This window comes from Manacus candei, unplaced genomic scaffold (assembly GCF_025592945.1).
Source record: "Manacus candei isolate 608988 ecotype Guabito, Panama unplaced genomic scaffold, ASM2559294v1 h1tg000018l, whole genome shotgun sequence".
In the NCBI taxonomy this organism is placed as follows: domain Eukaryota; kingdom Metazoa; phylum Chordata; class Aves; order Passeriformes; family Pipridae; genus Manacus; species Manacus candei.
In genome coordinates this window covers 5,519,147-5,530,317 of record NW_026138066.1, presented here as the reverse complement: position 1 = coordinate 5,530,317, position 11,171 = coordinate 5,519,147, and the positions used below count along the sequence as shown (strand labels likewise).

The 11,171-nt window shown below is 59.3% G+C and overlaps 1 protein-coding gene across 2 annotated transcripts; it reads right to left on the bottom strand.

Annotated features, from left to right (window-relative positions):
• Nucleotides 1–118: 118 nt before the first annotated feature.
• SHISA8 (shisa family member 8) lies at nucleotides 119–10,404 on the bottom strand. 2 transcript variants are annotated; one of them, XM_051784845.1, is made up of 4 exons: nucleotides 9,378–10,403; nucleotides 1,995–2,119; nucleotides 1,750–1,890; nucleotides 119–997 (listed from the first exon to the last, which is right to left on the bottom strand). In XM_051784845.1, exons 1-4 carry the CDS (start codon nucleotides 9,923–9,925, stop codon nucleotides 714–716), a joined length of 1,098 nt encoding a protein of 365 aa, XP_051640805.1. In that variant the 5' UTR covers nucleotides 9,926–10,403; the 3' UTR covers nucleotides 119–713. The 2 variants fall into 2 exon arrangements, with proteins under 2 accessions (XP_051640805.1, XP_051640804.1); XM_051784844.1 differs by having other exon boundaries at nucleotides 850–1,262; nucleotides 9,378–10,404.
• Nucleotides 10,405–11,171: the final 767 nt, after the last annotated feature.

Genomic DNA, 11,171 nt, shown 5'->3' with positions numbered 1-11,171 from the left:
TACAGTTTGCAACAAAAGATGATCCCTTGGTGGAGCAAGTGTGGTGTCTACATGCTCCTTTGGAAACAACTCAAGAGGCTGATGGCTTGAGCGAAGCCAAGCAAGGTAAAGCTATGCCAGAAACCTGCAATTTTAGGAGCATCTCTATGGGATGAAAGCTGTTAGCTGACCTTGGTTTAGAATAATGTCCTTTCATTCCTTCTCTTTGTTTCTCTGCTCCCCCTGGTAAAACTCTGTCAGAACCATTAAACTTCAGACAGAGGAGATCTCATTTTTGTGTAGCAGCTCAAAGGGTTTTGTGGTTGGGCCTGGAAGCTGTGTTCCCACCGTGTCCCCCACTGGGGGGGTTCCCCAGGCCCTGTGGGAGTGGGCTTTGCACTCTGCTGCCCCTGGGGAAGGTGGTGGGGTTTTGGGAGCAGTGTGGAATTCCCCAGCCAAACCATACCAAGGCCATATGGTTTAATGTATTATTTATTGACAAGGTGGAGGCTGGGGCAGTGGGAAAGGGGAGGCTGGGGAGGGAAAGGGGCTGCTGGGCTTTACTGGCAGCACCGGGATGGTGCTTTGAGTCCATTGCTCTTCCCCCCACCTGCTCACTGCAGCTAGGTTCGGGGTGCCTGGCCCAAGCAGGATGTGTTCCCAGTCTGTCCAGCATTGGCCCCTGTCCCTTGAGCAGGGTACTGCTCTGTCAGTGTGCTCCCAGCTCAGCCTCTTCATGGGGCGGGCTGAGAATGGCTGAAACTCGTTGCCTGGATGAGACCCCAATGCCTCCTCGATGGTGAAGTGCAGCCAGCAGTCGCCATCCCTGGAGGGGAGGAAGGACGGCGCGTCTCCCCCTCTGGCCAGCGTCGCAGTTTACGCACGATGCTTTGCTCTAGTGGGCTGCCCTCGGGGGCAGCAACACCCAGGTGAGGGGGCAGCCCCAGCCCCTGGCAGTGCTGGTCGTCAGACGGTGACCTCAGTCTTGCTGTTGGTGGCGAGGTGCCGGGGGTGCTGGCTGTACAGTGGGGTGGAGGGGCCGAAGGCCTCAGGTGGCCCCTCGGGGCGCAGGGTGGCCAGGCCCGGCCGGTGGGGGCCGCGATGGGGGGCCCCCTCCCAGCCCCCTGGGAAGACCAGGCTCCCTGGCAGCTTGGGGCCCTTGGCCTTGGGCAGGGGGCAGCCCTTGGGCAGCACTGGTGTCTCGGTGGGTGGGAAGGGCAGTGTGCTGGCAGGGGGTGTCTCCAGCCCCCCGAATCGCCTGTAGAAGTCCTCGGAGGCGCTCTCTGTGGGGACAGGGGTGGGGTGTCACCCCTGCAGGGACACCCACTTCTGCTGGTTTGGGGGGACCAGGGAGGGTGCACTGGTTGGGAAGGCTGGGATGGGGCTGTGGGAGGTATCCTGGGTACTGAATGGCTGGGGACTGGGGGGGCATCTCAGCAATTAACTGGCTGGGGAGTGCGGTGTGTCCATGTGAATCCTGAGGTCTGATGGGGTGGGCAGTGCTTCAGGTCTACGTGGGATCCTGGGTGACTGGCTGGGAAGTGCACTGGATCCATGGGAGACCCTAGACACTGACTGACTGGGCAGCACAGCAGGCTGGTGTTACAGTGGAGGAGCCACAGAGTTTCTGCTATGAGCAGCCACCCCGGGAGCCCTGGGAAACTGGGAGGCTTGTCCTGTCCATGCTCCCCTGTGAGCCCCATACCCCTCCCCCCTCGTCTTGCTGGGTCCCCCTGCCACCATCCCACCCCACACGGCAGCAGCACTCACCTCCAACCTTGAGGGTGGTGTAGGAAGTGTAGTCTGAGGCTGATAGGGCCAGGCTGCTGGCCAGCGGCAGGCGCTTGCCGTGGCTGTGAGGCCGCCCCAGTGAGGGAGCAATGGCCACCGCATTGTTCAAGGGTGGCTTGTCTGGAGGGGCAGAGGCAGGTGGGGGCTCAGCCACAGGCTGTACCCTCCTGCTGCCTTTATCCACCCAAGGGAACTTATTTTTCCCCACCACACTAGCACCTTACCTGTGCTGTTTCTGGGGGGCCCCCGGGCCAGCCCCTCGCCCAGTGGGACCTGCACACCCCCCATGAGGCTGTCCATGTTCTCAGAGGGGCTCTGGCCTGGCTGCTTCAGCAGATCTGTCAGTGTCCTGGGAAAGGGATGAAAGGGCTGTTAGAGCAATACGCTGTTCCCTGGGTCCCCTAATGCATCCCGGCCCTGAATCGTGCTCTTTGGAGGGCAGAGCCGGGCAGCCTGGGGCTAGGAAATGGCTGCCGGGAGCCAGGATGCACCCAGGGTCCTAACCCAGCTTTTTCAGGTGGGCTAGTGAGCCCCCCCTGAACAGTTAATTGGGATCAGACTGGGGCTGAGCCCTCCCAGAGCCAGGGTTGTCAGTGGGTGAGGGTGGTGAGGGAGATGCACGGCTTGGAGTGGGGTTCAAGGGTCTGATGCACTGAGACAGAGGAACCTGATCTGATGGCAGCTGGAGCAACACTTTGGGGATGCTCCTCTGGAGTGAGAGCCTGGTATACATGGGGAGAGGAAGCAACACCTCCACTCAAGTCCCTTTGAAACATAGAAGACCCTGAGGAAGGGATTAGAGAGGCCACTTGCACCCCTTCGGGGAAGGGGATGAACTAGCGGCAGCCTCTGGCGCAGGCACTGTCTGTGCATAACACCCTCCTTGTAAGTAACAGCATTAAACATTAAACACCATTACATAAGATAGAGCCCTATTTCGTTTAACATTCATGGACGGAGATGCTGCAGTCCCACCACAGTGTGCCGGCAATGTGAGAGCGAGGCATGCTGGCCATGCCAGAGTGGGGTACAGCAGTGGTGCCAGAGTGGGGCACACCAGTGATACCAGAGAAAAATACACCAGCAGTGATAGAGGGAGCACAGCAGCAGTGCCAGAGCAGGGCATACCCACCTGCCACTGCAGCCTTTGGCAGCAAGTCCCAGGACAGGTTGGGATGTTCCTGCTGGTGTGGGACTTTGTAATGAGAAGACATGTCATTGCCCCTGCCTTGACCATCCCTGGGTGACTGCAAGAGTGCAGGGGTGTCCACTTGGGGCTTTTTTTGGCTCCCTAATCCCCAGCTCACTGTCAGTGTGCCTCGCGCCTCGAAGGCTCTGGCTGGCTCATAGACGCACACTGGGAGCTGTGGCAGGAGCTGACGGTTAGCAAGTGGTTGGATGATAAAACAGCAGATTAAACTCAACATGCATAAATGCAAATGGGAGAGGAAGCGGGGAATAATCCTGACTTGGTAGATGTGTCAGCTCATGGCACCAGAGTGCTCAAAAACCTAGAGAATGTGGTACAGGGAATTTCCAGGAAAGGCAGTGAGAACAAGGGGGAAATCAACGTGTTGTGCCCAGGGGTGTGTATGCTTGTGGGGCCCCTCATTTTCCCTCCCAGTTTGGCTCCAGTCAGTATCACAGGGCGATGGCAAGAGCAAAGCTACAAGGGAAGGTCACTTGCCCTTTGGGTTAATTTCACATCATTCTTGGGAAGCTTGGGGTAGCAACCCCTCTGGGATCACTTCATCTCCAAATGGGCCAAGAGGACAGTCATGGAGCAGAACAAATTGAAATGAGGGAGGAACAAACCCTGGCAGCTGACAGCTGGAAGGCAGCTTGGTGGAAAAGGATTAGGGGATCCTGGTGGACACCAAGTTGACTATGAGCCAGCAGCGTGCCCTTGGGACAAAGGCGCTGCATTAGGCAAAGTGTTGCCAGTAGGTCTGAGGAGGGTGATCCTTCCCCTCTACCCCGCACTGGTGAGGCCACACCTGAAGTACTGGCTCCAGCTCTGGGCTCCTAAGTGCAAGCTAGACATGGACATAAGGGAGAGAGTCCAGGGAAGGGCCATGGGATTGGAGCATTTTTTATATGAGGAGAGGATGGGAGAGCTGGGACTGTTCAACCCAGAGAAGAGAAGGCTCTGGGGGATCTTATCAATGTAGGTGAGTATCTGAAGGGAGGGTGCAACAAGGACAGTGCCAGGCTGACAAGAGATGACAGGGGCAAAAGAAACACAGGAAATGCTGTTTAAACAGAGGAAACAACCTTTTTTCCTGCAAGAGTAGTTAAGCGCTTGACCAGGCTGCCTGAGGAGGCTGTGCCACCTCCATCCTGCAGCTATTCAAATCCTGCACCTCCCCAGGTCCCCTCCTGCAGTGGACTGACTCAACTAGGGTCCAGGCCAGGCCCAAAGAAACTCTGGGCACATGCATGGGTGGGCAGTGGGCTATGCCCAGGCAGGGCAGGGGGGAGGCAGGTCCCCCAAGGCCATGGGTGTAGGCTGTCAACACAGGGAGCTGCTGCCCTGTCAGCTCCCACCTTCCCCGGGGTGCACTGCACGCTGGCCCCCTCCCCACTGGATGCTGCCTGCTCTTGCCTGTCCCCAGGGCCAGCGCTCAAACAGGATTGTTTCAATGGGAAGTTCAATGCGATTTGACCTATTTTTTAAATTATTTTTTCTTTTCCTCGGGTCTATTTATGAAGCTTGAGCAATCCTTTATCTCTGACTTCCTCTCCAGATAAATCCGTCAATGCTCTTTCTCATAAACCTGCCCTCTGTGCTGACCACCCAGGGCATGCAGATAATAACAATTAACAACAGCACGAGCAGCTCTTAATGAGCTACTCTGCCATGGTGACAAACGTTCATGAGCCCTCAGCACCAGCAACACCCAGATTCACCCTGCCCTTGCACCAGAAGCGGTGCCATAGGCTATGGGTGCCAGCAGGTCTCTCTGGGGCTGCACGCCCTCCCTGGCTCATCCCCAGGTGGTGCAGTGCAGGGGAGGTGGACACAGAGGGTGACACCATCCTGAGGAGCTGCTGTCTTACCCAACAGGGTTTTGGGGGTTTTATGAGCCTCAGTCTGGTCCTGTGGCTGGAGAGCTTGGGGAAGCTCAGGCCACATCTCCCTAGGTCACCTGGTGGTCTGTGGCACCAAAATGGCTCTGGGGTGCAGGTGGAGGAAGGGAGCGGAGAGCAGATGTGGCTTTAGAACTACACTGCTTGTCTGCAAAAAGCACAAACGAACAGCACCACTGAGGCCTCCATCCACCACCATAGCCACAGATGTGGAGTACGTGAGGCCATGTGTGAGGGTCGCCGGCCACCCAGCTTGCCTGAGCACAGCGTCAACTTGGTGGGCATGCAGCCACCTCCATGGCAAGCCTAGTTCTGCCAATGGGTACAACAAAGATGCCCCAAACCATCTTGTTGCGAGCCCTGAGACCAACCACAGAGGCAGAGCCAGGAGCAGTGAAGACGGAGGCCAAGAGAGCTCCATGGCAGGAGCCATGCATGCAGCACTCAGTGCTCCTGAGCCATCCCCAGGGGAGGTTCCCGTGTGGGAGCAGGACCCAGGATCTGGCAGAACACCCCAGTCCAGGGGCTGACCCACTTTTGGGAGGCCCAAGCCCCACACCTGGCAAGCCCAACAGGAGAGAGGCTGCAAGTCCCTGCAAGGGGACAGGGAGCGAAGTGAGGAGACGAGCGCAGCCTGCAGAAGAGAGGACAGATGATGGAGTGATGGATGAAGTGATGTTGCCCTGAGCTGGAGTGAACCCCTGGAAGGGACGCAGAAGGTGGCAGCCACTGGACGAGCAGGGTGATAAGGTTTGGAGCAGAGGTGCAGCATTGCAGGAGACACACAGCACATCACAGCTGCAGGCGGGCTGGCATCCCAGCCGGCCACACCACCTCCATGCCCAGTGAGAGAGTAATCCTCACCTCCTGAGGTGGGGACATTTCCCACGGCTTATGGTGTGTCTGCTCAGGGCAAGAGGTGCCCATCTATGCAACTGAGCAGAATGGACACCGTGGGACACCTGCGCAGTGGGGCTGGGACTCTTAGGGATGCTCAGGAAGGCGTAGGGTGTAGCAAGGTGTCTTTGCAAAACTGGAGTTGCAGCGTGGAGTAATGGAGCTTGGGCAAAGAATTGAGTGGTGGAAGTGAGCCTCCCTAGAGTTCAGTCTAGGAACAGGGCTCCAGGTCTCCCTCCCTGCTGAGCTGGATCCCCTCTCATCCCCCAAAGAGCCAGGGCAGCACACCATGCCGCCTGCAAACACTTTTTGTAGGTCTTCGCCACCACATGCTACCATTGGCATTGACTGATTGACTGCAGGCATGGCCATGGACTTAAGCATTGTCAGAGAAATACCCAGTGCAGTTGGATGTACACTGGGGCCAAGTTTGGGGAACCCCAAATAGCATGGGGAGACCTAAAGAGTGAAAAGCCAGCACTGCACACTCACCTACTGCAGCTGTCAGGGCACCTGCTCCTGATGGCTGTTTTGCCCCTCTCCAGAATCCTCACTACTCCCCAGGGGCCTACTCTTTGCCCAACTCTTGCCGTAGGGATGTCCGCCCCAGCTATAATCTTGCAATCCCCTCCCAGGAGGTTTTTGGGAGAGGTCTGGGGCACGTGCCTGCTCTCGTGCAATGGGCACAAACAAATCCTTGTAGCCCCCAAGGACCCAACGTCCCCGGAGATCCGGGGACTGAAGAAAAACACAGGCAGGTGTTCTTGACTCAACACAGGGTTTGGCCAGGCTAAGCGAGTGCTGGGGATGGATGCCAAACGTGAGCTGAGCAGGAAGGAGAGGGGAGTGCAGGAGCTGCCATAAGGCCCTGCAGGAGGAAGGCGGATGAGGAGGGGAGGACAAATCAGGTAGCTGCAGTCACTAGAGCACCCACTTCCCTGGGTAGACCAGTACCCAAGTCTGTGAGGAGATGTTGGAGGTGGCCAAGGCGTGAGGGTCTCAGGACAAGCTGGATACAGACTCAGGTGTCTCCATGAGGGAGGAGCTAGTGGACTTCCTGCACCTGGTCACTCTTCCTGGATTTGGACCAGGACCAGAACCATGACAAACAACATCTGGAGGTGCAGAAGTAGTTGACCTTTCCCCCCAAGAGAGAAACCTTGGGGTGGGAGCCAGCAGCGGTGGGAGCCACCCAGGGCAGCACACAGTGCTCCCCAGGAACGGAAAAAACCCTGGTGGGAGGGAGGGAGGGATAGGAATGGAAACCAAGACGACCGTGCAACAGGGAGCTGGCCCAAGGCCATGATGCGGTGCCCAAGGAGCAAATGAGAAGCTCCTACCTGAGGCGCCGGGAGAGAGGCGTGGTGGTACTGCCCACCCCTTGGGCCATGCGTGGGTACAGGGACAAGGCAGGTAGAAATAGCCCTGCTCTCTCAGAGACACCAAGACAAAATGTATTGTGCCAGATCCCCAGGCTCACAATGGAATGGAGGTGACAGTGTCCCCTTTTTTGGATGCCTATGCCATGTACCCAGCCTCTGGCACTGTCTCCATCAGCCCAGCACCAGGGAGGTCATGTCAGCCTGGTGCCTTGCCTGGTTCCTGGGGCTCTGCACCTGATGCACCACTCCTGCCCTGCCAGGGCTTGCCAGTCACCAACCCTGTGGAACCGAAGGCGCTTATGGCTTACACAGAAGGACACAGGTCATGGAAGATGGCAAGACCTCTCCTGACTCCGGTGATGAAGGTGCCCTTCTGATTTTGTCCCACAAAGGTGCACGAGAAAAACTCGCCTTCATGGAAGATGGCAAGACCTCTCCTGACTCTGGTGATGAATGTGCCCTTCTGATTTTGTCCCACAAAGGTGCGTGAGGAAAACTCGCCTTCTCCCAATCTATATGCTAGTGCCCAAAAGATCTGCAGCTTCAGGGAAAACAGGCACCTATCGGGAAAATTCAGGCTTGTATGAGCAAGAAGGAGATTCTGTGCTCTGACAGCACAGAATTGAGGCTACACACAGAAAAACAGCCCACAGTGAGTGGCAGCAGTTGCACCAGTGTGTCTGGTGATGGGAGAAGGCAAGACCCCATGGCAGGGCATGAGGACCCAGGTCTGGGTGTCCCAGGGTCTGACCCCTCCCTAAGCACAGTATCTCATTCCCGGGAGGTGGGGGGGGAACGACCAAAAAAAGATGCGGAGGCAGGCGAGTGGAAGGGGAGTCAGGAGGCTGGCGGAGGCCGTATTGATCCTGTCAAGGTGCCAGCGCTTCCTCAGGCAACGCGGGGGGAGGCGCGGGCACGCAGCAGCACACAGCCAGGCTCCCTGCCAAGGAGGGGGCACAGCACGGATCCCCCCAAAACTGCCTCGCATGTCTCAGGAGGGTCCTGTGACCCTCCTCCATTCCTCAATGTGACCCTCCTCCAAGCAAGGGTGGCCAGCCTCTGCCTCCCTGGGTGGGCAGAAGAATTAGGGTGGATCTGGGGATAGAGTGCAGTGGGTTCGGATGTGGGGCGCAGCACCTGGTGGCTGCCCAAGTCCTAAACAGGCAGGGAAAAAAGGGTGCTCCAGGGGAAGGAGAGAGAGTGTCCATGCTGGGGGTTGCGATCAGGGTGGCTCCCTAATGATCCCAGTGATCATCATTTCCTCCAGCCCTGCTTTTTCTTTTTTTAAAAGCTAAAATCCCTAAACAAAATGGCATGAAAATGGGTTTCTCTCCAGACTCTATGTCCTCACTGGGAAGGTGCAAAGTAGAGCCCCAAAACGGGGAGAGAAGCGTGTATCAAGTAGGAAGAGAGGAAGATGTACCGACAGCCACAGCAGCAGGACAGGAGTTGGGAGAGACACAGGGGGTCCCCAATGCCAAAATGTGCCTGACACCTTGACCTTCCCCCTGCCAGTCCTGTGCTCAGCCCCAGGAGTGGGCTGAAAAACCAGGGGCTGGAGCCACAGGATATGGGGTCCAGGAAGAGACTGCCCAACTTTCTGCTGGAGAGTGAGCTCCAAGGAGTGTGGACTCCCCCCCACAAGGGTGATGTCCCACTCTGGTGCACAGAAGCAGACAGCAGGGCACACCCATGCATACACACACAAGCTGGCGCAGCAGCCACAGAGGAGCTATCTTTGCCACCTCCTCTCCCCCTGCACTGCCAGCGAGGCTGAGACCAAGGGGACTGCAGTCCAGAGTCATCCCAAACATAGTCAGACCACAGTCTCACCTTCCACGGACATTGGAAACCACAGATTTGCTTTGGGGGGGAAAGCCGCATCCTGTAGTTCTCATGTCACCCACCCCACTGGCTGGTGGGTTGGCACTCCTGAGTCAGGGACATGCCTCCACAAGAGATGGAGCAGATCATTTTGGGAGGGGATGGGTGTACGACCACCCCTACTTGTGGAGGCTGTCCTGGCTGGCAGCCCCCCCTGCCAGGACAGGTTGGGGAGCTGCAGTCAACCCACCCCCTGGTGTCTCAGCATGCCAGGACAGGGGGTTTGGGGATCACCTCACTGTCTTGGCAGTCCTAAGGTGAAGCCAGGGCTCATCCTACGCAGTGGGCTGGGAACATGAGCTGGCACTCATGGGGAAACCGAGTGGGGCGGGTGGGGGTATCGGACCCCTTTACCTGGAGACGGTCATCTCTGTCTGGGGACCCTGTGCCTTCTCCAGGCCCAGCTTGGTGAAGATGCCCACCAGCACCATGATGGCCACCACGCCACAGATGATGTAGACGATCATGTTGGTCTTGTCACGAGTGGGGTCCTCGGGGGTCTCGTCCACCCGGGCAGGTGGCTGGCCCGTGTTGACCCAGTTGGGGGTGTCGTAGTTGGAGCAGCCACTCTGGTCCAGCCGCCTGGGCTTGAACTGACAGCAGAAGCGGTACCCGCAGGTCCCGCAGCAGTACTGGTAGATGCCGGCGTTGCAGTTGAACGGCGGGTCCCACTGCCCCATCACGTCGTAGTACCCACGGCAGCGGTCCCCCCCCGGTGGTGCCGCTCCGGTGGGCGCGGGGGCCGTGGTCTCCGGCGGCGGTGCCTGGCTGCTGTTCCCGCTCTCCCCGGGCCCCCCGGTGCTGGGCTCGCCGCTCCACACCCGGCCCGGCTCCAGCAGCACCAGGCAGCAGATACCCACGACGTAGCTCGGCTCCATCCGCCCGCGGCTCCGGGGGGCCATCCGGGCGAGGTGGCGAGTTAGAGCCGCTCGCCCAGGACCGGCCGCATGGCCGCCGAACAGTCCCGGTGGAGGAGAAGCGGGCTGGGGAAGAGGGGGAGCGTAATGGAGGGAAGGCAAAAAAGGGTGGAAAAAAAGAAGTGGAGGGGGAGGAAAGTGCGAGGGGACGTACCCCCTCCCCGTCTCTCCCCAGATCGGCCGACGGGCAGAAATTCAGAGCAAGGGGCGAGGCGGGCGGCATGGGAGAGCCGCCGCCTCCCGCCGGCCGGGGAGGGGACGCGGCGGCGGGCGGCGGGAGCGGGCGGGCGGGCCGGGAGCCGGCGACCGCTCCATCCCCGCGCCTCTGCCCGCGCTTCCCGGCACCGCGGTCCGCCGAGGAGACAGGAAGGAGAGGGAAGAGAGAAGCAGCGAAAGCCCTTCGCACCAGGGCGGGAGGAGCGGGAGGAGGAGGAGAAGGAGGAGGAGGAGTGCGGGGGAGAGAGGGAGGGAGCCGGCGCGGCCAGCGAGGCGCGGGGGGCTCGGCTCCCCCGCCGCCTGACAGCCTCCCGAGGAAACCGGAGAAGGTCCTTCACTGAGTCCTCTGCCAGGCTCCCCGCCGCCACGGGGCGGCAGGACACCCGCCCTCCCCGTCGGGCAGCCACCGCGGGTGGCCGGGCACGCGTGGCACCCGTCCCACGCTGCCCATCTGCCCCCGAGCACGCCCCACCTCTGCCGCGGGATCCCCACTCGCCTGGGCGGGGGCTGCGAGGCCGCAGGCTGGCACTTCAGGGTGCAGGAGGGGTGTATGCTGGGGTGACAGAGCCCCCGGGGTGGTGGGGTGCTCTCCTGCAGCCCCACAGCTAGGGGACACGCAGGGAAGGGGGGAAAGCAACGGTCCCAGTCCCTCGTGAACATCAGAGCATCTCCCAAGGGGAGTTGTGCACTGGGGGCTGCCGGATGAGCGATGTGGGGGGCTACTGGGGCACTCTTAGGAACTCATCCTCCCCAGAGCTGCGACGATTTTTAGCCAGTCACTAGCTGGCCCCGTGTTTGGGCTTCAAAGTCCAGACCTCTCTGGGTGATGTGCAGCCACCACTACATAAAGGTGGTATTCATCCTCACTGCCCGAGCTCCCCTCCCCGGAAGGGCAGGATTTGTTTTTCCTGCTCTGGGACCATTCCAGCAGGAGCACAGTGGGGGAAACTGAGGTGCCTTCGGGCCCCTTGCCCAGCACTAACATGTTGTACAGCCTGAACAAGGGTGGCTGGGG